A 24,131-nucleotide genomic window follows, 5' to 3' on the forward strand; every position below is an offset into this window, starting at 1 on the left:
GTGTCCCTGTTGAACGCCTTGAACCAGTCCGTCGCTCGGCCGCTAGTGGCGCTTGGCTATAGTTATCGATTCAAACGAGAAAACTAGTCTCAGACGCAGCTTACGTAGTTTATACGCCTCAAAGGAAATGGCTAGAACCCAGAAATATGTCCTCTGTACAGGGTCAGCTCTCGTTCATCAACCATAGGTTGTGAAAGCTCGTGGTGTGTTGGCTGTGGCAGCTCTATTTCGATTCTTGTTCGAGGTATTCGACTGCGAAGGATTTCTTATCAGGCGGCAGTACAAGGTGCACAGTTTCCAGTCAGTGTACCTGTTTGATGCAACACGAGGTACTAAATCTTTCACGTCATTGCCTTCTGTCTGAAGAGATCCTCATTCGTTAAAGTGCCAGCTCCTCGATAAAATGTGGTTCTATCGTCTTTAGACTTTGGCTTTCCGTGACAAATAGTAATCGGAAACTGAGCCAAAATTTGCCAAGTTACAAAATTTGTTTTGCTATCATGTTATGTTTTATGTAATTTAAGATTTTAAATTGCCGCTTCCGCACCATCTCTTAGTAAGCTCGACAACTACAGGCACAGCAAGATTTGAATTAATTTGAAAGCGTTTCATGAAGCAATTTTGATGTGACTTGTGTTATCAGCATTTTCATTAAACATGTTTAACAGGAAGGGTAGCCGGTATTCAGAATGGAGGAGGAATGTATGGTTGATGAAAGTGGGATAAAGACGATCGTCCCAACAGCCGCTAGTGACTTCTCGATTGTTAAACGCAGCAAAGCGTGGTACATGGTGGCACTTATGTCGCTATGTTACGGCATAGGAGAACTGTCACATTTTCTTGTAGGCACTACCAGTCGGGTCATGTCGCAAGATCTTGAATACGGTGATCAAAGTTGTCTGAGAAACTCATCTATTCCGGAGCAGCTGGGTGGTGGCAACACGACATGCTCAGAGTACCTACAACAAGAAACGTAAATCATTTCCCATTATGTGATTGTAGTTTAATGTTAATTACTTGTTGGATAATAATAGGTGTGACAGTGTGCTGACGAATTTAACCAATGGTAGTTCTATTTGTCAGTGGGATTATAATGGAATGGGAATCGAATATCAAATCCTTGCTGGCCCAAGTTTCATCCTCGCATTCAGCATAGGTGGATTATTAATTGGTGCGCTTGCGGATCGATACAACCGGTATACCTGCTGAAATTTTTCAAAAGCCATTGTCTGAAACTATCGTTGATAGAGTGGTGATCTTAGCAACCAGTACCATCGTTTTCAGCGCGTGTACGGTAGTGATGGGCACTGCACAAGAAGTTTGGCAGTTAATTTTCCTCAGATTTGGAGTGGCTTTCGGGTAAATTCTTCTTCTGATGTTAGGCAAAGTGAACACGAAAGTAAATTTACTCTTTAAACAGAGAATCCGCCTGTCAGCCTGTGTCAGCCAGTCTAGTGATGAGCCTTTTTCCTCAGGTAACTCTGATGTTTCAATCTCAAAGACACAAACGTAACGTCTTTTTTTTTTTAAATCCAACAAGTCATTACACGGTGCTGCCCTTGGACTGGTTAATTGGGGCATTTATTTTGGTTATGGTTTAAGTTATGTGGTTGGCAATTATATACCTCCGTTGGACATCCTCGGTCAAGTAACAACAGACATCGTGATTATCCTTTAAAATATTTAATGTTTCATTCCATTTTCTCAAACTATAGGGATGGCGATGGGCTTATTATTTGAGCGGAATTCCAGGATTTTTGTTCGCAGCTTTGCTGTTATTAACGACTTCTGATCCGCGCAGTTTAGCTGCCTCGAAGAAAGATGACATTTTGCCATTGGAAGCTGAACGAAGTTCAAAAAAAGATAAAGAAATTGAATCAAAGTCTATTTGCAACACTGCTTGGATCAACCTGAGCTTCTTCCTCCATCCATTTGTTATTTTGCTTTGCCTTGGCGCCTGTTTCAGACATACCGGTTCCAAACTTGTTGCATCTCCAAGACTGTCCGTGTAGTTACAAAACATCTTTTTTCTTTTACAGCTGGATTTTCCTGGGCTTACAACAGCCAGCTCTACTTTGACTACTATTATCCTGGCACAGATGTGGGTATGTGGCTTTTCTCGGTGTCCATTGTGGGTGGTTCTAGCGGAATTTTGATTGGCGGGGCTGTATCGGACCGAATCGTGAAACGGACAGGACTTCATGCTCGGGCTTGGGTTTTGGCAGCAAGCCAGACAATAGCAAGTCCATTTGCAGCTGGTGTATTGCTCCTGCCACCGCCTTATTGTTTTGCCTCCCTGCTGATCGCCTATCTTTTCGCCGAAATGTGGTTTGGTGTTCTTTTCGCCATTCTGATCGAATTGGTACCAGCGTCGGCTTGTTCCTTCGTTATCGCCGTTTTTCTCTTCGTTATGAACAACGTAAGATCATCATGCTTAAATTTTTATGTAATAATTAAACTTACAATTTTAATAGGTGGGAGGTAATGTACCGGTTATCATCACTCCCATAAGTAAAACGATGGGTTATAGGGAGACTCTCTTGTTGTTTTATCCAGGATTTTTCTTGATAAGTAAATAATAAGTTAATAACGTTTACAATTCTAATGAAACCATTTAAATGCGAATCTTACACTAGGTGCCGCCCTTTTTGGTATAATGGGGATAGCCTTGCGGAAATCGAATATTGATCGCAAAAATTCTCAATCCGTGGTCCAAAAATGTGAATCTTAATGAATTGCTAAAAAAATTACAAGGCCTGAATCGACATTTATTCGTGTCAAATCGCTTGTCAGACGTGCACAATGAACGTACACACAATCACCCTATATGGGATCAAGTGGAGGGTGATGGGAGGAAGATGTTCTACCTCAAAGATGAGGAAAGAAGTGAGAAAATTTGCTTTAAAAAAATATATAAAATGACAAGATTATCACGAGGTGAAATTACAAGTTGTGGTGACATAACTTGCATGAAATTGTAACTCTTGCATTTAAATAAGTTTGGAGAATTCATTGGTTAAATTTTCTCGACTTGCAAATGGGGCAACTAAATTTTCATCAGAAACTTTCCTAGACGATGTTCTTCATGCAAGGCCTAAATTTCACGCAATTTTCAATATTTCGTCTTGTTTGGGAGTTTCGAAACGTTTTTTATTATTATTTTGTTTTGTATAGAATTCAAAGCAATGTAGAATCGGAGGGGGGAAAAATAAGACAAATGAGCGAGTTCGGAGAGAAAAACCTTTCCAAAATTCAGTTACGTAGGAAATATCCTGACGAGCGAACGTAATGCAACTGAACTCTTGAATGACATACATTGCCCACATTCACCTTTTACTCATTTCTTATAACATTTCTTCTTGACTCCGGCGTACGCACCTTGCCACCTTCCTCTTGAATTCTGGAAAGTTCTCTCGCCATTCTTTGGCTGCATCTACGTTAGCTGGGCTCTGATCGTTTGGATCTGCCAGCATTGAAATGACCGAGATCATGATGGTTTCAACTGTGTGAATGGGCAGCCACCGCTCACAAGCCTTTTCATAACCCCACTTGTCATCTCCAGGCTCATGAAGGATAGATATACACACATCACCATTCTTCTCAACTGAAATACATAAAGTTGTTTAATCGCTATACTAGTCTGTAATTCTAATATGTTAATTACTGTTGGGATGCCAAATCTCTGTAATGAACTTCATTTTTGGTGGCCTGAGTGGATATTCTTTTGGGAAGTAGATGTGGGCTTTAAAGAAACCTCCCTCACTACAAAATTGGCAATGGTTAAGACAGCTGTAAAACTATCTGTCAGGTATTATAAATTACTAGAGAGTGTCGGGTGGTCCTATAAGCAACACTTCCCATCGGTATATGTCACTGTCGTCAATGAGTCCAGCAGAGAAACCCTCCACAGGATTTTTGTTCAGCTCTGTCAAATGATAATTAAGAAAAGAAAAAATCTTTGACTTTAATTGTAGAGCTAAATATAACTAAGCCAAAAATATTATTTCCAAATAAAGCCGTCATTAAACGCCATTTAAACCAACGTTTGGAAAGTTAACTAAAAAAAAGCATGACCATCAATGTTACATTTGCTCTTTGGTTACTTTAACGGTAGTTTGGCCAAGAAGAAATCTGTTACCTGCTAGCTGTTTTCTTAGAAGTAGGGCCGACTGTAATTCCGACATTTATGTGAAGTGGTCTCTCGTAGAACAGACCCTTTTCTCGTTCGCACGTTGCCTGGCCCGTATTGTCCTCACTCGGCTGGCAACGTTGCGATATCGCCTCCCTCCCCTTCTTCTACCCGCTCGCAAGCGTTGTTGGCTAATCATTTAAATGCAATGCACGAATAGTTATTATAACTATATTGATTATATTCTATAACTCTGGCCCATGCATGACGTTAAATTTTAGTTAACATAATTTCATCTTGTGATGTCTCTTAGTCAATATGCAAAACAATTAAATTATCACGATGTATTTCTCTATGAAAACAAACATCTTGACACAGAGTTTCATATTTTCATATTTTTAATATTATGAAATGTTCGAGCGACGGACGATTAGAAACACTATTCAAAATAGGACACACAAATTCACGAGAGACAGCGAACAACTTGATCTTGTAATTTAGTGCCGGCGCATATATCGATATCCCCACCGGATCCGCCAACAAACAGCAACTAGAATAATAATAATTTCTTTCAAGCCATCTAAATTATATACTAATCTTTGAACTTTGTGTACCTTATTTGCATCTTTTTTCTGTAAACAAACGCTGTAGACTCGAAGAGCGCTAGTAGGCATCTTTACGGTAATATCACCCGAAAATAAGCTAAAGGTACATCGATAATTCCCATCATATCATTACGTAAAGGATGAAAAAGGGCAAAAAAAAAAGACTTTTGTGGTACCAATGATAGACAAACGGCCCGTCTACGCCAACGATGATGCTGTCTTCGTGGAACAATACGTTGTTAACACCATGAGTGTCATCTTCTAATAACACTTTGCTCATCGTTAAAGAACGTAAATGGTAAAGTCCTAAGTGTGGACCGCCACCACATACCTTTATAACAGGTTTGATGCCCAATTGCAATAAATTTTTACAGATTTAGTTTAATTTTCAAGACAAAAGTATACTTACAAGCCAATCTTCATTCATCGTGACTGCACCAATCCACTTTCCCAGATGAGGACGATTCAACTTCGGTTCTGAATGTGGTGTAATTACATGGACCGGTTTTGGTTTTCGTGCATCCCAGATGCAAACAGTTCCGTCTTCACTTGCACTTGATAACTGATTCCCACTAATAGAAAAAACAATTTAATTACCGTATGTTTTGATTATAAATTTAATCAATAGTAGAAAACCATACATCTGAGACATTGAGTGGATGAAATCAGTATGTCCAGAGAAAGTAAGTTTAACTTTTCCGTATTCAAGGTCTACATGATGCACATTGTTGTCACCACAAGCAGCATAAGCTGAAAAGTTATCTCCACTAATAAGGCAGTCCACAGTTTCTTTTGACCCAAAATCACTTGAAATATGGGAACTAGATCTGTTAGTTGTGATGCATCATACTGAAATAACAAAAAGCCTTACGTTGGTAACCGCAGATCAACAGTCCAACAAGGCTTCACTTCCAGATCACTCTTCTTTGGAGCTACCAGATCATTCCAACTGAATCCTTGTATGCAATTTTTACCTCCAATCATGAGATTATCATTTGATGATGTCATAGCTTGTAAGCTTTTCTCATTGACAGAGAAGCATTTCTGTGGTAGAGTCAGGAGGTCACGTGGTCCTTGATTCACATCTTCTTGGTATAAGGTTTTTATGCTAAAAGAAGATGATTTTAATAAATGGTGGCCAGGAAAATTTCTATTAAAAATTAATACTTAAAGATGTTGACATTTCCAAAATTGGTTCCAGCTGCTAGAAATTGCTCACAAGGAGAAAGTGATTGAGAGAGGACAGTCACATAAAAAGATTTTATGTTTGGCATATTGTTAAAGTAGATGACTGTGAATAATTATAAAAGTATCCGAAATAGCAAAAAATACTTAATACAATTAATTCAACAAATCAAAACAAGAACGGAAGAACTAACAACCCGGCGAATTTTGATTTTTGTGGCGCTCTTATGAAAGCGTCTGCTACAGCACCTGCTAATTTGCGGGATAAGGAAAGAATTTTTAGAAATTTGTAATAGCTGTCAAATGGCTGTCAAGTCAGTATACCTTCCGATATTTCATAGATGCTTTAAGTTCAATTCCTTATGTAACGTGAAATTGCAATAGGCTACACGAAATACTAATGGAAACTGATTGTAGTTGGTTGTAACTTTTCATTATATAATAGGTAAATCCTTAAAATTTTTACATTTAAGCGCATCTGTCAAAACAGCTCTATTTTAGACGTCGACATATGTTCTATGATGCTCTGAACGATATAATTCGTGAAAGTTTTTCTTCGTTGAGATATTTATTTTTGAATTCATTCGCAAAAATATCTTGTTAATCGCTACATGACGTTCTTTGAAAAATGTACCATGCATTCTGACCAAATTCCGAGAACATGGCTTAATCAAGAAAGCGTATAAACCACCTGCGGTAAAGGCCTCCGGCTTTTTACATAACCAACAAGAATTGTTTGCAATAAGAGCTGTCGAACGGAGTAGTAGGTTGAACAAACACAAGAGGGCCTTCAAAACTTATGAACTTGTTTTCCAATGGCCCGATGGTGTTAGTGTGAAGGCTTTAGCGGCCGAGAGCCGACCTACATTTTTGTCTTTCTTATCTGCAGTGTAAACCATCCGCCAGATCAGATACTGCATCCGCTCGATTGTGCATCCATCAGTAAAACAATCTGACACGCTGACTTTACCTAACTATTCTCGCCGAATTAACCCCGCATCTCGTTTTAGTGTCCAAAAGTCAATTTCAAATGGACTAAAGTTTATTTGCATCACCAATCCTGTAATTCGACCAATTTAGAAACGCACAGATCTCAAAGTGTCGTGACTGCCTTGCTATATTTGGGAAAGTAGAATTTTTCCCGTATCTCGGTCATGGAATTAACACAGCTAAACCCTAGCCAACGGGTTTTATTCAATCAGGTAAACTACCTGCATAGTCACGCAGTTTCGTTTTAAAAGCTTGTTGGGTGGAGTTGTGTTTGTATGTAGACAGGAGTAGAGACTGAGAAATCCAAAGAAAGAAGGGATATAGATAAAAATGAAAGGGACAGAGTAAACAAACCAGTTTGAACAGTACTAAACCTCTTACAGTGAGAATTGTTTCAAAAATGGAGGATATGAATCTTGAAGAAAACCATCCGTGCTTGTGTATTGAACTTTAACCATCGAAAAATTTTAAAAGATAAACCATTTACGTTCTTATTTCTTCTCCCAATAGTTTGCAGATGCTGTGGCGAATTACCGGCAATCAGAATGGATCGATGACTACCTCCTTAAATGGCTCGTCGGTAATATGTTTGAACTGTCAATTGCTTTCACGTTCATTCCCCACCTTTCTGATCATTTAAAATGGAGTTTATTTGATTTCCTTTTTCAAAGTCAATCGTGCTAAAATGAATTGTAGGTTGCAAAAATGCTTTTCGCGTGAAAGCGGGAAAACCATAATTATCTAAAATATAAACAAAATTCGAGTCTAGACTACTTCGGTTCAATATCTATGTTGAGTAGTGGAATTTGATATTTAAACAATTTTCATTGAGCGCAGCTCGCGATTTCGACGTCCAAAAAGCTAAGGATATGCTTATACAAGTAAGCCGACTTTGAAATGCCGTCATTCACGTACCGCTTTAAAAATAATTTTGAAGTCGATAGAATGGCGCCAAATTCACCAGATTGACGGGATTTTAGATAACTGGACACCACCAGAAGTAATGAAAAAATATTACGCAATCGGATCGGTTGGCAGCGACAAGTTTGGCTGCCCTGGTAAATCATTTAATGACATAATTTCTCAAAATACAAATCGATCGAACATTATTTATTTTTACGACATAGTATGGATAAACGCTTTCGGCCGGATGGATATGACGGGATTACTGCAATCCGTTTCAAAGGTAGGAATCTTATGTTGTTTTAAATTCCGCACTTCACGAACATTCCTTTTGGTTTGTCATTCTAGCGGGACTACCTCCGCTACGTCGTCTACACCACCGAAATGAGCCATCGCCAAATGCATCAAAATTCTATTGTTACTGGCAAACCTGTGTCGTATCAAACACTCGTGATTGACATGGCGGAGTTATCAATCAACCAGCTCACCAAACAATGTAAACGCCCTTTCCACAGTAAACGGCAAGAAAAGTACGAATAACGAATTCAAACATTATTATTTTTGCAGTTATGGACGTTGGAATGGAATTGACACGAATGATTTTAGCTAACTATCCCGAAGGAGTTCGCCGTGTCTTTGTCCTTAATGGTAACTGAATAGCGAGCGAAAATCTAAGTGTCGCAATTCGTGAAAATCGCATTTGTTTATCTTCTTTATAGTTCCCCAGATTTTTTCAACGGTATTTACCTTCGTTAAACCATTTCTCAGTCCTGTCACGCTAGCCAAACTTAGTATATTTGGCCACGATTCAAAAATGTGGAAAGACGCATTGTTAGAAGAAATTGACGCCAGCCAACTTCCCGTCCATTACGGGGGCACCATGACCGATCCTGATGGCAACCCCATGTGTCTTACGAAGGTATTGGCTATTCACTGATTTTATTAATTGGCTTTCCTTGTAACCATCTTATCAACAGATTAGCATGGGTGGCCAAGTCCCTAAAACGTATTACTTGGAGAGGAAACAATCTGTGCCTGGAGACCAAATGATAAGCGACCTGATTCCAGCTGGCAAGCGGAAAATGATAGAAATAACAATCGATGAAGCTAAATCGTTTCTTAGGTAATGTAATTTGGTTTTCTATCTAACTTTTAATGTTATGTCAGTTTGTTTTTTTTCAACCTTGATTTCGCTGTACAAGATGGGAGTTTGTGACAGAAGATGGTGACATTAATTTCCAACTGGTGTACATGAGGGAAAATGGCGAAGAAATGTTAATTCTACCACGCGATCGTTACGAAAGCCATCAGTTGGTTGAAAAAGGAGAAATTGTTTGTATTTACTGCGGCAGATGTAAAACGACATATCAGTACGGCTTACAAATTGAAGCTTACTTGAACTTTTTTGGTTTATTTTTTAGACATAATGGAGTTTGACAATTCGTATAGTTATTTCCGTTCCAAGAAGCTGTGGTACAACATCGACGTCGTCAAGCCCATGAATAGATAAGTAAATTCTCATCACCCATAAGGTGCTACCCTCTTTTCAATTTTTCATAGTTTGAATTCAAAAAAAGCATTTTTTCTTACATACTCAAAAATGAAAGAAAAATGTCAGTTTTGACAAAAATAAACTTTTAGTTTAAGTTTCCTGGAACAATTTTCTTTCAACTTTGAATACTAATACCCTGTTGTCAATGCGAATTCAGAAGAACTCTTTCTCTACCGAGATTAGAAACGTTGGTAAATTTTTACCAACTAATAATTTGCATGACGCAACAATGCGGTGGCAAGTCGGTCATGTAAATGAACACAGAGGGACACATAAGGAACGGCCTTGTTTTACTTAAAAAATTTGCAAAATTTTTTAACAGATAATCCTATACCTCGAAAGGATTACCGTATCAATCAAAAGCTTTTTTTAAAATGCTTAGCGGTTGGACATTAACGAAGCAGAGCCTCAACCGCATGCAGGAGAGTCTGGCCTAGCTCATGTGAATTGCCTTGTCCTTTAGACAAGGCCGTTTGTTGCATTGTTCCAAAAATTATCTAGGAGGCTGGCAATATTGCTTATCATTTTATGTTATCTCAATACGTCTCGCATGGTAACACATATAATACGAACACACACATCAAAATTATGATAACGCGCATGGCTGCAGAGTTTTAGTTTTGTGTCTGATGTTCTGATTCTGTACCCGAAAGTGGATCGAAATGGAGTCACCTCACATGGACGAAAAATCCAAGTTAGCGCTGAAAGAGGTAAATTAAATTTTCTGTAAACATTTCCATGAATATTCGAGCATATAATAAAAGTTATACAACCAATTTCGTCCTTATTCGTCATACGTGTGTAAACAGTTTTCATTTTATTTTTATGTTGTCGATTGATTTCCTTTCATTTTTCTCCTCTAAATCTAGTTTAAAGAACGTGTTCAAGATTGCAAGCTGGTCGACCCGAGAGATGAATATCTTTTAAAATGGCTTGTCGGTAAGCGTTAGGAATTACCCGCATTATAGTCTAAAAGATAATTTTCATTATTTACATTTGAATTTGGAAAGCGCGTTCTTTCGACATCGACGAAGCAGAGAAAATGCTACGTGCGGTATGTATATTTTTTTCAAATTTGCATTTTTAAAGAGTATTGTGAATTGATTTTCACGTAATAATCTAGTCGTTGGCATGGCGACAAGCGAATGGAGTGGACGATGTTGTCAAAAACTGGACTCCACCCGAAGTTATCACCAAATATTTTTCTTTTGGAAAATTAGGATACGACAAATTTGATTGCCCCGGTTAGTATAAAAACTTTCGAAATCTGCTCAAACTGCTTGCCGGACTTGTTCTCGAGTCCAAATATTTCAAAAATCAAAGCGTTAAATTTTAATTATAATTTGTTATACAACACATTGGCAGTGTTCATTAGCGCTCATGGTCAGATGGATTTACGTGGAATTCTGCAATCGGTCACGAAGAAAGATTACATGCGATATCAAATGTACATGACAGAAATAGTGAACCAGGAAATGCGCGAAGAAAGCTTCCGCACAGGAAAGAACACTGCCTGCCAAATGACATTTATCGCTGACATGGCAAATCTTTCAATGAGGCAAATGACCTACAAGCCAGGTGGGTTAGATTCTTTTTTCTTTTCCACGAAAAGACGGGACTTACTGATTTATTTTGTCCATTCTCCAGTCATGGAAACAGGATTGGAACAAACGAAAATCTACGAGTTGAATTACCCTGAAAATCTTCGTCGAATTTTTATCATCAACGGTTAGCAGCTTAATTATTTCTCGCAGACGAATTCAAACTAAATATTGGGTTTAATTAGCGCCCAAGTTGTTTACCGTCATCTACAACATTATGAAGCCATTCCTGCATCAAGCCACCATCGATAAAATGAGGATCTTCGGCAGCGACAAGGAGGAATGGACTGCTGCTCTACAAGAGGAAATAGAAGCCGATTCGTTACCTGTACATTACGGAGGCACTATGGTCGATCCCGACGGTGATCCCAAATGTCCCAGCAAGGTAAAAATGAAAGGCCATTTAAATTTCAGAAGGCCATCACATTCTCTTTGTCTTTTGTTTCAAGTTCAACATGGGCGCAGAAGTTCCCTATTCGTATTACATGAGTAACAGTGCACCTGTGGCTAAAGACTACATGGAAACGTTAAATTTAATCGCCGGTGTAGGTGGTTGGAAGAAATTAAAATATAAAGTCGACGTTGAAAACTCAATTTTGAGGTACGTTAACGAGACATTTACTCAAGACCCAACGATAACGCAACACGTGTTGTCACTTGCCAAGATGGGAATTTATGACGGAAGGAGGAGACATTGGCTTCCGAGTCTATTACAAGAGTCCAGAAGAGGGCAGTGAAGATTTGGTGCCTTTCAGCCGAATAGAGAGTCATCTGGTCACCGAAGAAGGCGAAATCATTTGCACCAGGACAGGGAAATGTATACAGACACAGTTGGCTCGTTGATTCAAACAAGCTTATTAAATTACTTGATTTCATTTGGTGTAGACGTGATCATGTTCGACAACACTTTCAGCATTTTACGTCCGAAGAAACTGCGTTATTACATCGTTGTCGACCCACCGGCACCCGGAAGTCTAACAGCTGTCGCGAGCAGCTGAGAAACACGCTCGATAATCGTCAAGTGTTTTTATTGTTCAGTCATGACTCGACACAGCTGCAAAGTTTAATTCTTATCATACTGGGCAATGACTTGGCGATATCATATTTCAGTTCAAAGTGTAATACATGTTTATAAATAAATAAACAAATGACAAGTTCACGTTCGGTCAAGTTACTGAATTTGAATAAAAAGGAATGGGTCAAGAAAACAATTTCAAATGGAATCGCTGAATGCAAACAACGCCCATTTCAAATGGTTTTCTTACCATTACCTCTGATTTCTTGGTAATAGATTTGTTTTTCGCAAGGTCGGACATGTCCGTTTTCTTACCCTTACCCTTACATTTGTTACGTAAGGGCTGATCAAATGACCAAAGTTTAGTTCAGAACGAGCTAAAGTATCAGTTTGAAGCTATACAGTATGCTGAAAGCTGTGGATTCCAACATTTTCAGCTCTGGTTTCAGATTAAAAAAGGTTATACATCATTCCAAGCATAATACCTTGAGATTGACGTGCCATTACGTCAGCATCAACAGGTAGTTAATCTCCTTGACAACCATGTCACTTTACAACGGTACCATGCATTTTTTAATTGTCATTACTCTCTAGTGAATTAGAATACTGTTATTCCACTATTCTGGATTTTAAATGTTTGTTTTCAGTAGGTGTTTTTACCGGTTGAGCTGATCTGGACCTACAAAACGATCAATTCTCGAGGGCAACGGATACATTAGGCATTCAATTGACATTTCCAAGGGCATCAGGCCAATCCTGAAAGTGAGTCAACAATCAAGTTTGGAATTTTAATTTCTTTTTCCTATCTCAACAGTTTCCACAAAGAGGAGGCATTTAGTCATCATTCAAGAATTTTTCTTAACTTTCTAAATATCGCGATTCAATACGTTTTGATTGGACCCTGCTTTCAATTTTCAAGTGAGTTAAATATCATCGTGAAGGATTGCAAATTGCATAACACGTGTGCCGATTACGTTCTTGATGGCTGACCGGTTAGAAACTTGTGCGGATTTTTATGTGCACCTTGAATTTCATTTTGTACTTTCAATTTTACTTACAGGTGAATAGCGCAAGATTCAGACGTTTAGCTCGAGCATGGAAAATACCCAAACAGGTTTAATCATGCTCTATTGTATTTTCATAGAAGTATTCATTTTTCACGATATTTTTGCTCCTTGTCAAAAGTGAACCCTAATTGCTTGTTTCTAATAATCGACTTAAGAACAAAGCTTAACGTTTAAGGGTGTTGACTTACTCTTAAAAGTCATTGCTTGCTGCCGCTAACTAGTGAGTGATCTGGTTGTGAAAGGTAACCAGTTTTTGGAGACGTATGGCCCGTTTCTACTATTTTCACCTTTTTTATTTTGGAAATGCATCTCAAGGACTGATGTGAAAAGCGATTTGTTTAGGTCAGAACTTTCGAAATGATCGAAGGAAAACTGAATATGTGTGTTAAACGACATTCGTGAGCATTTCTTTGGTGGTAGCCATTGTTTTCGGTTTGACTTTCGTTTTCAGTTTTCCATTCTACTTCGAACGACCACGTCTCTGTAAGTGGATTGTCTTTAACACGTACGTTTATTGTGTTTACTCCGTTGTACAAACATTTTTCTGAAGATTCACTCAAAAAAGCGCAATTTTTGTGTGTGCATAGGTTTTAAAATGTCGGTCATTAACAGCCCATCCTTTCACCCCATTCAGCAAAAGACTACGATTGACCAGGTATTTTTAAATTGAATATTACATAATGGACCATCTCATCCATAGCCCAAATTCCATAAGCGTCAATTTGCAGGCAAAGAGATAAAACCGCAGGATTCCAACAGCAACTATAGCCATTTCTTCGTTGGTAGGATGAAAAAGAAATTTACATGATTAAATTTGATCATGCTTTTAATTTTAAATCCAGATGAGACACCTGAAATAATAAAAAACAAAATTTCCATCCAGCAGGTAAGATCAAAAAGTTTCATTTTAGCCCAAATTTTCACAATCAGTAATAATAATTCTGTGTGATTACGTTATACTAGCTACGGAATGCTGTTAGCGATTGCAAGCTGCATGATTCTCGGGATGAATACATTCTTAAATGGCTGTCAGGTAAGAAGACCTTCATTCATTTTCCTAATTCGAATTAAACTATCGTGTTCCGTAGTTTTCGGATTTGATGTGGCTCGTGCCGAGAAGATGTTGAGGCAGGTACGTAAAAATCGATACAATTTTTCGTATACAATTATAAACAACACTTTGCTCTTTAATTGTGAAACTCAAAGACTTTGGAATGGCGGCGAGTTAATGATGTCGATGATATCTTTGAAACATACATTCCTAGAGAAGTTTTAAAAAAGTACTACCCTTTCGGACAAATCGGAGTGGACAAATTCGGATGTCCCAGTAAGTATAAACTTTAATAGCAAAAGTGTTTCGTTTTTGCAATATCTTTTGAACATCCATTTGTTTTTCTTTGCAGTTTTTATGCACACGTTCGGTAGAACTGATCTTCCAGGTAAAAAAAACTAGATAAATTTACGATATCGTGTGAAGGTGGGACTAATGAAATTAATTCTGCTGATAGGGATATTGTTGAGCAGCACGAAAAAAGAATTTTCAAATTTTGTTCTTTTTATGTTGGAAAGCTACGTTCGCGCAACTAAAGTGGAAACTGAACGAACAGGTAGACAAATCACAAGGTCGACGTATATTTTCGACTACGAATGCGTGACTTTCAAGGATTTGTCCAGAAAATGCGGTACGTGCGATTATTGAATCCTCGTTATAAAAAATAGTCTTCACATCTAATTTACCCGAGGTTTTCTAACAGTGCTAGAGAACCTAATCGAAACATGCAAGCTCATATTTACCCACTATCCGGACAGTTCTCGCCGACTGTTTATCATTAATGGTATCTCATCGAAAAGATTCAACCAATTTGAATTACTAAATGAAATGGGTAAATTTTGTGTTTTTGCATATTGCCGATCTTTTTTCAACTGAATATCGAAGCACCGTCATATTTCCCAATGGTCCTCACCTTGATAAAGCCCTTTTTACACGAAAGCGACGTCCCCAAAATTAAAATAATCGGCAATAACAAAAATGAATGGTTGGCCGCTCTGCTAGAAGAAATTGAAGCTGATCAACTTCCTGTCCATTACGGTGGCACCATGACCGATCCTGATGGCGATCCAACATGCCCCAGCAAGGTAAACATTTTCCGCCAAATCATTAATGATTATTTGCATACCAGTAATGATTATCATCGGGATAATATAGTTTAATATGGGAGGCAAAGTCCCCGAGTCCTATTATTTGAGCAACAACGCACCTGTTGCCAAGGATTACATGGAAACGATGAACGTCATGGCTGGTGGCAAAAAGAAACTCAAATTCAAAATTGACGCTGCAGACTCCACAATGAGGTAGATCTCTTTGTAGTTGTATCGAACATTAATATGACAACCTATGACAAAAACAGTTGGGAGTTTATGACTGAGGGAGGTGACGTAGGATTCCGGATCTACAAAAAAGATTCCAAAGATCATGACAATTTGATTCCATCCTCTCGAGTTGATAGCCATCTCATCATGGAGGAAGGTCACATAAAATGCCATCAGCCTGGAAACTGTAATAAATTGTTTAATTTTTAGGATTACACTTTTAATATTAATGTTTTTTTTTTCCCCTCGCAGATGTTTTCGAATTCGACAATTCTTTCAGCTACCTACGGGCAAAGAAAATTCGCTACCACGTAGTTGTCGATCCACCCTCATTTTAAATGTTTTGCGAAAAACAAAATCCACAGAGAAATCTATAATATACATTGATTTTATCATTAAATATAAAGATATAATAAAGTAAACTTGCAGTAGAAGTAAAGATGATCGAGTTTAACAAAACGGTTCGTGCGTTTGCTTCTATTATATATTTGCATAAAAACTGAGTACACTATTAGTTGACCAATCAAACTGCTTGGCTTTATTTTCCTTGATTTTCTACTATTAACGCCGGAGGGTCTTGTGACGCATTTACATAAAGTACAACTAGGCCTCAGGTGTTTGAATCCTCATTTTACGTGCTATTTCTTTCAACGCGAAAGTTGCGTAAGCGGCCCCAGTCATTTGCTCCACTCAAGCGCAGCAATGAAATGTGAGCAAAAGTTATGTAGTGAAAAGCATATGAAAATAAAATCAAGGTCGTGTAGGTAAAAGGGGGCGTTTCTTCCGTGACAATTTTGTAAAGCAATCCAAAGACAATGCAGTACAAAAAAGAACGTAAAAAGAAGCAGACACGTGTACCCTCATCGTCATTCGTTTCAAGCCTTTATTGTAGACCACACGTCTGTTCAGCCCGTCTGAATTTGCGATTTGATCGTTCGACAGTAGATATTATCGTTTAAATTCGTTTTAAATCCCACGATCGCTTTCATTCAAGTTTGAATAGCTAATTGTTTTTTAAACCGCAATCGTAGGAAATTTTAAAGTTAACTAGTTCGAGGAGGGAAAAAACCCATTGGATTGACGTCACGAAATCTCTACCATGGCTTCTATGTCGGTCATGGACACTCAATTGAGTCAGCGAAGCAAGTTTAACAAGGTATGTAAACAAGAAAGTAATGCCCTTAATGCTTGAATGCATTGAGTAGACCTACATTTGTTTAAAACAATTCTAGTTTTCCCTGAATAAAAACAATTTCAAGCAACAAGATTGTAATGGCAATTATGCCCAATATCACAGCGGTAAGTTTAAATGTCGATTTGAAAACGCTATAGGCTTTTAATATTTTAATTTCTTGTATATGTTATTCGTGGTTGCAGAATCAAATTCTGATCTGACAAAGGACGAGCTTAAGGCTGTCCAGCAGGTAATTGAACGGAAGAGCCAATAATTTAATTCCTCAAGTTAACGGTTATTTCAATTAAATTTTTTTTATCGACTTGATTAGTTAAGAATGGCTATTGGAGATTGCAAACTGCATGACCCACGAGATGTGTATCTTCTTAAATGGCTTACAGGTATTAGAACATTCCACAGAATTTCATTTCCCAACCGTAAAAACATGTTTGACGTTGTCTTTTCAGTTGGATCGGATGTAGCTCGTGCAGAGAAAATGCTCCGACAGGTATGAAAAGCTACTACTATTTCAAAATATTATTCACAATTAACATAAAATCCCTTATGTTCCAAGTCGTTGGAATGGCGACGTTTGAATGGAGTGGACGAAATCTTGGACACGTTCAAGCCCAGTGAAGTTTTCCAGAAATACTTTCCAGCAGGTGAAGTTGGAATCGATAAATTCGGCTGTCCCGGTCAGTACCCTAGCACTTTTATACGCAAAATGAACCCAGAAAAGCTAATAGATGTATTGAATTTTATTACGTGCGATGCGTATTGGAAACGAACAACACGCAGTGTTTATATATGCTTCTGGAAGGCTAGACATGAAAGGTAAGGTAATATTATCAATCATTGTATGATACAGGTAATAACACCTTTTTTGTTACTGTTCGGCAGGACTTTTAGCAAGCACCACAAAGAAGGAATTTAATAATTTTCTCATTTGGTTGACGGAAAAAAAAGGCCATGCAACTAGGGTGACCAGTGAACGAACGGGCAAAGTAATTTCCAAGTGTACATTCATATTCGATCAGGAAGGGTTATTACTGAGCGATGTGCTCTACAAGCCAGGTATGTTAATTGGAGGATTAGTCTCTTATTGAATTATTTTTTCAGATTCTTTGTGTAGCAATGGATTTTTCGCTCGAATTCACAAAGCTTATGGCCGCACATTATCCAGATTATCCTCGACGAGTATTCATCATCAACGGTTTGTCAAATTAAAATGATTTCTTTTTTTATTTTATTTTAACGAAATGTCGTTATTTGACAATATTCACGTCAAATAGCACCGTCGTATTTCTCGATAATTTTCTCTCTCTCAAAACCATTTCTGCGTGAATGCGACGTTCTAAAAATCAAACTATTCGGTAACAATAAAAATGAATGGATTCCCGCTCTGCTGGAAGAAATTGACGCTGATCAACTTCCTGCCTATTACGGTGGCACCATGACCGATCCTGATGGCGATCCGAAATGCCCCAGCAAGGTAAACATTCTCTGCCAATTCATTAACGGTTTTTTGCATACCAGTAATGGTTATCACCGGTTCAATATAGTTTAATATGGGAGGTAAAATACCTCATTCCTATTACCTGTGCAACAAACCGCCTATGGCCAAGGATTACATGGAAACTGTGAACATCATGGCTGGCGCCGGTGGCCGGAAGAAATTGAAATTTAAAGTCGATATCGCGCAGTCGGTGATGAGGTAATTTAGTGAAGTAATTTAGGAAGGTGCAGAATTTTTTTTTGAAGTTTTTAATCGGATAAACAGTTGGGAGTTCATGACGGAGGGTGGTGATATTGGATTCCGAGTTTATAGCAAAGATTCCAAAGGTCACGAAGATTTGTTTCCACCGTGTCGAGTTGACAGCCATTTGGTGATGGAAGAGGGTCAAGTCATTTGCAATCAGCCTGGCAACTGTAAGTTATTTGACCTACCTATTTCTAATTACAGGACATAAATGTTGTTGTGTTTCATTCAGACGTTTTTGAATTCGACAACACGCACAGCTATTTGCGTAGCAAAAAAGTTCGTTATCATATCGTTCTCCAGCCTTCGTTGGATAATTTTTAACTGAAATTCTCGGTGACCACAGAAATTATTTATTTTTTAAACGTATAACTCTATTAGATAGCCAAACTATATATACGAAATATATATACGTTCTTAATAACCACAATAATCAAATAAAATGATTAATTCTTTTTCTTGAAACCTTCTCATGTCATAGACACGTACCTTAAACTCGCCCATTTTTTGTTATCTCACTTTATCTTCCAAAGATTAAAGATAAGATGCATTTAGATCGATATTCAAACTCGAAAACCAACTGAGACCTTGTCTCTAAGTCTAAGAAGATTGACATTTTTTTAACGCATAGCCGTCCAATTTTGTTTAACATGGCCGACTTAAAGCTACTAAATGACGAGCAAAAGGCGAATCTTAACAAGGTCAGACACTTAAGCTTTTCTACAGCCTCTTTTGATACTTTATTCAATTACAGCAAATGGCTAAATGGCTATATTCTCAATCAGTTTAGGAATATTGTGAAAGATTTCAAATTAAAAGATTCCAGTGACGAATATCTTCTCAAATGGCTGATTGGTTAGTACAATTTAAACGATTTAATATTAACAAATTGGATGCAATGTAACAGTTTGTTCATTTTCGATTAAATAGTACAGGATTTCAACGTAACCCGTGCTGAGAACATGCTCAGACAGGTATGTGATTGATTTAGTGTTAGCGATGGTAAAACTTTAAACATTTCTAAAACAATTGAATTAAGTCTTTAGAATGGCGGAGAGTCAGGGAAGCGGATGATATACTGGATACCTACACTCCTATTGAAGTCATGAGAAAATATTTTTCCATTGGACAAGTTGGAATCGACAAATTCGGTTGTCCCGGTAACAATTTAAGAAAAATATTTTTCTTTCATGTGCGCTAAAATGTTTGTGCATATCTTCAATTATAATTTACGTTTCACGCGTGCAGTTTTTGCATGTTCTTTTGGAAGAATAGACATAAAAGGTAAATATTAAAAAAAAATTAAAAATTAAAAGAAATGAATGATTCGTGAATAATTATTTTTTAAATAACCAGGAATTCGATTATGTTTGACAAACAAGGAATATAACAATTTCGTGACGTGGCTATTAGAAACATTTGTTCTGTCTGTTCAAAAGGAAATCGAACGAACGGGCAAACTAACACTTCAAATGGTATTCATTCTCGATTTTGAACATTTTTCGATGAAACAATTAGCGAGCAAGCTAGGTAATCGTTTTAACTTGACCACCAAACTCAGAAAAACATTAATTGCTCATAATACTTCATGAAATAATTGAATTTCAAGCTGTGGAGACTATACTGGACATCGTTAAACACTTTTTGGCCAATTACCCAGACCTTTTCCGTCGGGCATTCGTCATCAACGGTGAATTATAACACGAGTTTAATGGCGCATAACATTTTCCCTTGAATTCACAATGGGCTTATTTTTATACTAATGCCATTAACAGCACCCAGGATTTTCTCTGTGCTCTTCGCCATGATCAAACCTTTAATACCAGCCACCGATTTCCCCAAAATCAAGATATTCGCTGCTAACAAAAGTGAATGGCTACCTGCTCTACTAGAAGAAATTGACGCTGATCAACTTCCTTCCTTTTACGGTGGTACATTGACCGATCCGGATGGTAATCCGAAATGTCCCAGCAAGGTAAAGCCTTAATATACTATTCTTTAATCAACATCTCTGGTATAATGAAACGCTTTAATACGACAGTTTAACATGGGCGGTGAGGTGCCTCACACTTATTACCTGAGTAATAACGGACCCATTGCCAAGAATTACATGGAAACGGTGAACATCATGGCTGGAGTTAGTGGGAAAAAGAAATTTAAATTTAAAGTCGACGTGCCTGAATCTGTCATGAGGTAATCCGGGTAGACCATTAACATTCAAACTACTTTGAAAGAAGATCATTGAAATAGATGGGAATTCATGACGGAAGGAGGTGATATTTCATTCCGAATTTATAGCAAAGATTCGAAAGAAGATTTAGTTCCGCTCGTTCGAGTCGACAGTCATTTGGCGATGGAAGAAGGTCAAGTGACTTGTGATCAACTAGGCAAATGTAAGTTTATAGCTTCATAATTTTTTTGCACCTGTAATTACGACCATTTTTTTAACAGACGTCTTTGAATTCGACAATAGCTTTAGCTACTTGAGAACAAAGAAGGTTCGCTACCACATCACTGTTCATCCACCATCGGAGAAAGTGTAACCAACGAAACGTTTTGTATGTATTGCCATTGAATTGGTTGCGCGGCAAAAATAGATGCGTAATCCCCTGAAATGCGTAAACAAACAAAAAAATTGGAACCAACTGTTTTCAAGGTTAATAGGCTGTTTACCTTTGCTTAAAGGCCAGGTAAACAGTTGGGGATTTCAACAAAAGATTGAGGCCAGCGCTGGAAAATGCAAGGTGACCTTAAGAAAAGGCCTCGTTAGTTAATGTCGTTAGACTTTTGTAAGTTCTACATGTTGCTAGCTAGAGAAAGCGGTCCTTATAGCCTTTCCTTTAAGATAGTTCTTACTCATTGGTAGAAAAAATCTTTGCCTTCGGCTTGAAGAGAAAGGTACAATTCAAGGACGACCAAAAATGGGGTGTTCGTAACATCTGAAATAAAATAGAAAGTCCTCGGGAATACATATAAATCTAACAATATGTAAAATAACAAGCCAGTAGACGCGTGTGCGCCCGTTGGACTTGTTGCATTCGAGCCCTCCACATCCGCTAGTCTATAATTCTTTGTTTAGGTTGTAAAACAGTGCAAAAACGTTGAGTATCGAACTAAATTGCATCTTCATTCAATTTTTAGTTTATCAAAGTTACCTGCTGATTGCACAGGTAAGTATTTGGCACGCAGATTTCTACGATTTCACTTTAAGTTTTTGATCAACTTTTACATCTTTCTTCATTGAACAGCACTTGACTTTCATGAGAAAGTAAAAACGCGAACGAAGTCAACGAAATTAAACGTGAAAACTTTTCAATTTCTTGAATAGCTAAAATATGTCGGTCACGGACGTCGTTCGCCCTGTTCAACCGATCTCGTTTGACCAGCAGGTAATGTTGGTACGAATTTTTATGAACGTATATGTTCATTGAATGGTATCTGGAACTTCAAGTTTACAGGCGAAGTGCCCAAATACGTGCGATCAGATTGTAAAAACAATTACAAACCAAAACTTTCCATTGGTAAGTTGTTGGAATGAGTTCAAAGGAAAACACAAATAGGATTTCAAAGATTTGAATGTGTATTTTAATTACAGAAAGGGGATACGATCCAATCAAGGCTGAAAACACCATTCAACAGGTGAGTGAAAATCCGATTCTTTTCATTTGATTATTAGCAAAGACTGTGAGTGATCGATCTGTTCTATTAGTTTAGAAATGCGGTGAAGGATTTTGATCTGAAGGATTCTAGTGACGAATACCTTGTGAAATGGTTGATTGGTAAGGTACTTTTTGCCACCAGGTTAAGCAATAACTATTACGTAACATTTCTTATGAATTAAACAGCACAAGATTTCGATGTGGCTCGGGCCGAGAAAATGCTCCGACAGGTATGAAAGACTTTTTATTTTAATTCATTCGTCATTTATTTGGATTAAAATTGAACCCGAAAAGTCTTTGGAATGGAGGCGGATAAACGAAGCTGACGGAATCCTGGATTCGTACACACCAAGTGAAGTTTTTAAACAATACTTTTCTATGGGACACGTTGGACTCGATAAATTCGGTTGTCCCGGTAATTAAAACAATTGCAAAAATTTATATTTATCAATAATGTTTGGCCTTTTTTTTAGTATTTGTGTGTGCGCTAGGGAAAATGGACCTTAAAGGTAAAATGTCATTCAAAAATTAGACGAAGTCCGGCTTTCAAATAAATGGTTTTTAATTAATAGGACTATTATCGTCTATGACGAAGAAAGAATATTACAATTTCTTGACATGGATGACAGAGACATTTGTTGCAGTAATTACACAAGAAAATAATCGAACGGGGTATCGAACCAAGAAACAAACATTTATAATTGATCTTGATCAATTCTCGATGCGGCACTTGGTCAGCAAACCAGGTGATCCTCATTACAATGATGTGCTGATATTTAATTCTTAATTTGTTTGTTGTTGTAAAAATGTATTATTTGTAGTCGGATCTTTTATGAATGCGGGGGCTGCAATCATCACTATAATACAAACTTATTTGGTAAATTATCCCGATCAATTCCGCCGGGTATTTATCATTAACGGTAAGTAAATCCGAGTGGCTTTAAGCTTTTACTTATAGCATTTACTGATGAAACTAAACCCCGTCCAGCTCCGGCCATGTTCCCTTGGCTTTTCGGTTTCATTAAACCTTTACTAGCGCAAAATGACGTGCCAAAAATCAAAATCTTTGGAAGCAACAAAAAGGAATGGATGTCTGCTCTACTAGAAGAAATTGAAAGCGATCAATTTCCCTCCTATTATGGTGGTAGTATGACCGATCCTGGTGGTGATCCGAAATGTCCAAGCAAGGTATTTTGACCTAATTCACTTGTAATTATTTATTCCCTTTTTTTTAAAATCCGGTTTTTCCCTCTTGTGAAAACATTCGAAATTGCTTGTTGCGAAACAGTTAAACCTGGGAGGTGAAGTGCCACGTTCTTTCTACCTGCGCAAAAACCCACCTGTCGCCAAGGACAACATGGAAACGTTAAGCATTTCAGCTGGTGTTGGTGGCAAAAAGAAATTGGAATGCAACGTTGACGTCATTCAATCCACCATCAGGTAAAAGCCCCGCAAAAACACGTTGAGACGTTAAAAAAAAAAAAGGTATTAATGAATTTATGAGCTATTAATTAGATGGGAATTTATGACGGAGGGTGGAGATATTAGCTACCGAGTCTACACCAAGAACAATAAAAATAATTCGGATGATTTGGTACCTCATTGTCGAGTTGACAGTCACCTGGTGATGGAAGAAGGTCAAATAAGCTGCGACCAGCCTGGAAAATGTAAATTTAAATTGCTGTTTTAATTCAGTCCAATTTTGATATAAGCGCAGAATTTTAATTGATTTCATTTTGATTTGCATTCCTGCGGCTTAGACGTCTTCGAGTTTGACAATTCCTATAGCTATTTGCGGAAGAAGAAGCTTCGTTACCACATTGTGGTCGAACAACCCGAAAATTCTCAGTGATCCGAACGTCAGTAAACCAACAAGTGAAAAAACAAAACAAATAATATTCAAAATAGACAATATATTTTAAGTCTATAGATGGGTGAAACATGTGAACAGATTGCTTTTCTATAAATTATGTTTTTCAAAGCGTAATTCAATTGGAATTACACACAAATTAGTTTGGCTGCTCATAAAAATGATTGGGCATTCAGTGAACGCCCGTTCAGGTAAACTTTGCTATCATTTATGGAGGGATCTAATCGTTTACTTAACCTCGGTCTCCTATCA

General features: G+C 37.7%; 9 protein-coding genes across 16 annotated transcripts; 7 read left to right on the forward strand and 2 right to left on the reverse strand.

The window, feature by feature from the left end:
- Positions 1-16: 16 nt before the first annotated feature.
- LOC116919099 (putative metabolite transport protein HI_1104) lies at positions 17-2,767 on the forward strand. Its single transcript, XM_032924981.2, has 10 exons — positions 17-329; positions 669-973; positions 1,035-1,196; positions 1,249-1,359; positions 1,421-1,475; positions 1,541-1,648; positions 1,716-1,974; positions 2,040-2,419; positions 2,475-2,571; positions 2,637-2,767. Exons 2-10 carry the CDS (start codon positions 690-692, stop codon positions 2,729-2,731), a joined length of 1,551 nt encoding a protein of 516 aa, XP_032780872.1. The 5' UTR covers positions 17-329; positions 669-689; the 3' UTR covers positions 2,732-2,767.
- LOC116920587 (ubiquitin-conjugating enzyme E2 G1) lies at positions 2,748-4,300 on the reverse strand. Its single transcript, XM_032926734.2, has 4 exons — positions 4,139-4,300; positions 3,823-3,925; positions 3,665-3,762; positions 2,748-3,604 (listed from the first exon to the last, which is right to left on the reverse strand). The coding sequence occupies exons 1-4, from the start codon at positions 4,182-4,184 to the stop codon at positions 3,345-3,347; spliced, it is 507 nt and encodes a 168-aa protein (XP_032782625.1). The 5' UTR covers positions 4,185-4,300; the 3' UTR covers positions 2,748-3,344.
- Positions 4,301-4,458: 158 nt separating this feature from the next.
- LOC116919988 (THO complex subunit 6 homolog) lies at positions 4,459-6,172 on the reverse strand. The gene is made up of 7 exons (XM_032926037.2): positions 5,902-6,172; positions 5,606-5,842; positions 5,376-5,540; positions 5,144-5,306; positions 4,911-5,065; positions 4,744-4,831; positions 4,459-4,679 (listed from the first exon to the last, which is right to left on the reverse strand). Exons 1-7 carry the CDS (start codon positions 6,006-6,008, stop codon positions 4,593-4,595), a joined length of 1,002 nt encoding a protein of 333 aa, XP_032781928.1. The 5' UTR covers positions 6,009-6,172; the 3' UTR covers positions 4,459-4,592.
- Positions 6,173-6,742: 570 nt separating this feature from the next.
- On the forward strand, positions 6,743-9,458 carry LOC116919729 (SEC14-like protein 2). Its single transcript, XM_032925751.2, has 11 exons — positions 6,743-7,121; positions 7,420-7,489; positions 7,747-7,790; positions 7,847-7,967; positions 8,037-8,095; positions 8,161-8,308; positions 8,380-8,460; positions 8,532-8,731; positions 8,790-8,935; positions 9,015-9,166; positions 9,234-9,458. The coding sequence occupies exons 1-11, from the start codon at positions 7,074-7,076 to the stop codon at positions 9,320-9,322; spliced, it is 1,158 nt and encodes a 385-aa protein (XP_032781642.1). The 5' UTR covers positions 6,743-7,073; the 3' UTR covers positions 9,323-9,458.
- A 440-nt stretch (positions 9,459-9,898) lies between these two features.
- Positions 9,899-12,124, forward strand: LOC116919544 (SEC14-like protein 2). Its single transcript, XM_032925568.2, has 11 exons — positions 9,899-9,917; positions 9,975-10,074; positions 10,234-10,303; positions 10,375-10,418; positions 10,488-10,608; positions 10,730-10,942; positions 11,012-11,092; positions 11,151-11,350; positions 11,415-11,566; positions 11,631-11,782; positions 11,851-12,124. Exons 2-11 carry the CDS (start codon positions 10,027-10,029, stop codon positions 11,961-11,963), a joined length of 1,194 nt encoding a protein of 397 aa, XP_032781459.1. The 5' UTR covers positions 9,899-9,917; positions 9,975-10,026; the 3' UTR covers positions 11,964-12,124.
- Positions 12,125-12,646: 522 nt separating this feature from the next.
- Positions 12,647-15,945, forward strand: LOC116919411 (SEC14-like protein 2). 4 transcript variants are annotated; one of them, XM_032925401.2, is made up of 17 exons: positions 12,647-12,972; positions 13,041-13,094; positions 13,166-13,289; positions 13,363-13,530; positions 13,635-13,702; positions 13,763-13,829; positions 13,890-13,933; positions 14,011-14,080; positions 14,136-14,179; positions 14,254-14,374; positions 14,451-14,486; positions 14,556-14,729; positions 14,802-14,882; positions 14,984-15,183; positions 15,254-15,399; positions 15,456-15,604; positions 15,670-15,945. In XM_032925401.2, the coding sequence occupies exons 5-17, from the start codon at positions 13,643-13,645 to the stop codon at positions 15,753-15,755; spliced, it is 1,278 nt and encodes a 425-aa protein (XP_032781292.1). In that variant the 5' UTR covers positions 12,647-12,972; positions 13,041-13,094; positions 13,166-13,289; positions 13,363-13,530; positions 13,635-13,642; the 3' UTR covers positions 15,756-15,945. The 4 variants fall into 4 exon arrangements, with proteins under 4 accessions (XP_032781292.1, XP_032781331.1, XP_032781322.1 ...); XM_032925440.2 differs by having other exon boundaries at positions 12,656-12,972; positions 13,613-13,702; XM_032925431.2 differs by having other exon boundaries at positions 12,657-12,972; positions 13,363-13,552.
- Positions 15,946-16,238: 293 nt separating this feature from the next.
- On the forward strand, positions 16,239-18,805 carry LOC116919386 (SEC14-like protein 2). The gene is made up of 13 exons (XM_032925361.2): positions 16,239-16,573; positions 16,650-16,716; positions 16,795-16,841; positions 16,923-16,992; positions 17,059-17,099; positions 17,166-17,286; positions 17,390-17,425; positions 17,492-17,665; positions 17,724-17,804; positions 17,884-18,083; positions 18,154-18,305; positions 18,372-18,520; positions 18,583-18,805. Exons 1-13 carry the CDS (start codon positions 16,517-16,519, stop codon positions 18,672-18,674), a joined length of 1,287 nt encoding a protein of 428 aa, XP_032781252.1. The 5' UTR covers positions 16,239-16,516; the 3' UTR covers positions 18,675-18,805.
- A 45-nt stretch (positions 18,806-18,850) lies between these two features.
- On the forward strand, positions 18,851-20,965 carry LOC116919712 (SEC14-like protein 2). Of its 2 annotated transcripts, XM_032925728.2 has the most exons (11): positions 18,851-19,051; positions 19,136-19,205; positions 19,281-19,324; positions 19,390-19,510; positions 19,599-19,634; positions 19,707-19,880; positions 19,960-20,040; positions 20,126-20,325; positions 20,392-20,543; positions 20,601-20,743; positions 20,802-20,965. In XM_032925728.2, exons 1-11 carry the CDS (start codon positions 19,001-19,003, stop codon positions 20,891-20,893), a joined length of 1,164 nt encoding a protein of 387 aa, XP_032781619.2. In that variant the 5' UTR covers positions 18,851-19,000; the 3' UTR covers positions 20,894-20,965. The 2 variants fall into 2 exon arrangements, with proteins under 2 accessions (XP_032781619.2, XP_032781623.2); XM_032925732.2 differs by lacking the exon at positions 20,802-20,965 and having other exon boundaries at positions 20,588-20,722.
- A 261-nt stretch (positions 20,966-21,226) lies between these two features.
- On the forward strand, positions 21,227-23,996 carry LOC116919341 (SEC14-like protein 2). Of its 4 annotated transcripts, XM_032925322.2 has the most exons (15): positions 21,327-21,429; positions 21,492-21,520; positions 21,599-21,739; positions 21,802-21,871; positions 21,946-21,989; positions 22,060-22,129; positions 22,196-22,239; positions 22,304-22,424; positions 22,483-22,518; positions 22,582-22,755; positions 22,831-22,929; positions 22,998-23,197; positions 23,298-23,449; positions 23,525-23,676; positions 23,770-23,996. In XM_032925322.2, the coding sequence occupies exons 3-15, from the start codon at positions 21,686-21,688 to the stop codon at positions 23,859-23,861; spliced, it is 1,308 nt and encodes a 435-aa protein (XP_032781213.2). In that variant the 5' UTR covers positions 21,327-21,429; positions 21,492-21,520; positions 21,599-21,685; the 3' UTR covers positions 23,862-23,996. The 4 variants fall into 4 exon arrangements, with proteins under 4 accessions (XP_032781218.2, XP_032781213.2, XP_032781205.2 ...); XM_032925327.2 differs by lacking the exon at positions 21,492-21,520 and having other exon boundaries at positions 21,227-21,451; positions 21,679-21,739; XM_032925314.2 differs by having other exon boundaries at positions 21,365-21,520.
- Positions 23,997-24,131: the final 135 nt, after the last annotated feature.

The sequence above is a fragment of the Daphnia magna genome, linkage group LG1 (genome assembly GCF_020631705.1).
Source record: "Daphnia magna isolate NIES linkage group LG1, ASM2063170v1.1, whole genome shotgun sequence".
Taxonomy (NCBI): Eukaryota; Metazoa; Arthropoda; class Branchiopoda; order Diplostraca; family Daphniidae; genus Daphnia; species Daphnia magna.

Excerpts from the sequence above, each read along its gene's own strand:
- LOC116919099 (XM_032924981.2), top strand. The coding sequence starts at position 690 with ATGGAGGAGGAATGTATGGTTGATGAAAGTGGGATAAAGACGATCGTC. Across the intron at positions 1,975-2,039 it reads CGCCTGTTTCAGACATACCG|CTGGATTTTCCTGGGCTTAC; the intron begins GTTCCAAACTTG and ends TTTCTTTTACAG. Across the intron at positions 2,420-2,474 it reads TTCTCTTCGTTATGAACAAC|GTGGGAGGTAATGTACCGGT; the intron begins GTAAGATCATCA and ends CAATTTTAATAG.
- LOC116920587 (XM_032926734.2), bottom strand. The coding sequence starts at position 4,184 with ATGTCGGAATTACAGTCGGCCCTACTTCTAAGAAAACAGCTAGCAG. Across the intron at positions 3,926-4,138 it reads TCTAAGAAAACAGCTAGCAG|AGCTGAACAAAAATCCTGTG; the intron begins GTAACAGATTTC and ends ATCATTTGACAG. Across the intron at positions 3,763-3,822 it reads GGACCACCCGACACTCTCTA|TGAGGGAGGTTTCTTTAAAG; the intron begins GTAATTTATAAT and ends CCAATTTTGTAG.
- LOC116919988 (XM_032926037.2), bottom strand. The coding sequence starts at position 6,008 with ATGCCAAACATAAAATCTTTTTATGTGACTGTCCTCTCTCAATCACTT. Across the intron at positions 5,541-5,605 it reads GTTGATCTGCGGTTACCAAC|TGATTTTGGGTCAAAAGAAA; the intron begins GTAAGGCTTTTT and ends CCATATTTCAAG. Across the intron at positions 4,832-4,910 it reads GGGCCGTTTGTCTATCATTG|CTTATTTTCGGGTGATATTA; the intron begins GTACCACAAAAG and ends ATGTACCTTTAG.
- LOC116919729 (XM_032925751.2), top strand. The coding sequence starts at position 7,074 with ATGGAATTAACACAGCTAAACCCTAGCCAACGGGTTTTATTCAATCAG. Across the intron at positions 7,490-7,746 it reads CCTCCTTAAATGGCTCGTCG|CTCGCGATTTCGACGTCCAA; the intron begins GTAATATGTTTG and ends CATTGAGCGCAG. Across the intron at positions 7,791-7,846 it reads CTAAGGATATGCTTATACAA|TCGATAGAATGGCGCCAAAT; the intron begins GTAAGCCGACTT and ends ATAATTTTGAAG.
- LOC116919544 (XM_032925568.2), top strand. The coding sequence starts at position 10,027 with ATGGAGTCACCTCACATGGACGAAAAATCCAAGTTAGCGCTGAAAGAG. Across the intron at positions 10,075-10,233 it reads CCAAGTTAGCGCTGAAAGAG|TTTAAAGAACGTGTTCAAGA; the intron begins GTAAATTAAATT and ends CTCTAAATCTAG. Across the intron at positions 11,567-11,630 it reads GTTGAAAACTCAATTTTGAG|ATGGGAATTTATGACGGAAG; the intron begins GTACGTTAACGA and ends TCACTTGCCAAG.
- LOC116919411 (XM_032925401.2), top strand. The coding sequence starts at position 13,643 with ATGTCGGTCATTAACAGCCCATCCTTTCACCCCATTCAGCAAAAGACT. Across the intron at positions 14,180-14,253 it reads CCGAGAAGATGTTGAGGCAG|ACTTTGGAATGGCGGCGAGT; the intron begins GTACGTAAAAAT and ends TGAAACTCAAAG. Across the intron at positions 14,375-14,450 it reads GGACAAATTCGGATGTCCCA|TTTTTATGCACACGTTCGGT; the intron begins GTAAGTATAAAC and ends TTTTCTTTGCAG.
- LOC116919386 (XM_032925361.2), top strand. The coding sequence starts at position 16,517 with ATGGCTTCTATGTCGGTCATGGACACTCAATTGAGTCAGCGAAGCAAG. Across the intron at positions 16,842-16,922 it reads AGCTTAAGGCTGTCCAGCAG|TTAAGAATGGCTATTGGAGA; the intron begins GTAATTGAACGG and ends CGACTTGATTAG. Across the intron at positions 18,521-18,582 it reads TTGCAATCAGCCTGGCAACT|ACGTTTTTGAATTCGACAAC; the intron begins GTAAGTTATTTG and ends TGTTTCATTCAG.
- LOC116919712 (XM_032925728.2), top strand. The coding sequence starts at position 19,001 with ATGGCCGACTTAAAGCTACTAAATGACGAGCAAAAGGCGAATCTTAAC. Across the intron at positions 19,206-19,280 it reads TCTTCTCAAATGGCTGATTG|TACAGGATTTCAACGTAACC; the intron begins GTTAGTACAATT and ends TCGATTAAATAG. Across the intron at positions 20,041-20,125 it reads TCGGGCATTCGTCATCAACG|CACCCAGGATTTTCTCTGTG; the intron begins GTGAATTATAAC and ends TGCCATTAACAG.
- LOC116919341 (XM_032925327.2), top strand. The coding sequence starts at position 21,686 with ATGTCGGTCACGGACGTCGTTCGCCCTGTTCAACCGATCTCGTTTGAC. Across the intron at positions 22,130-22,195 it reads CCTTGTGAAATGGTTGATTG|CACAAGATTTCGATGTGGCT; the intron begins GTAAGGTACTTT and ends TGAATTAAACAG. Across the intron at positions 23,677-23,769 it reads CTGCGACCAGCCTGGAAAAT|ACGTCTTCGAGTTTGACAAT; the intron begins GTAAATTTAAAT and ends CCTGCGGCTTAG.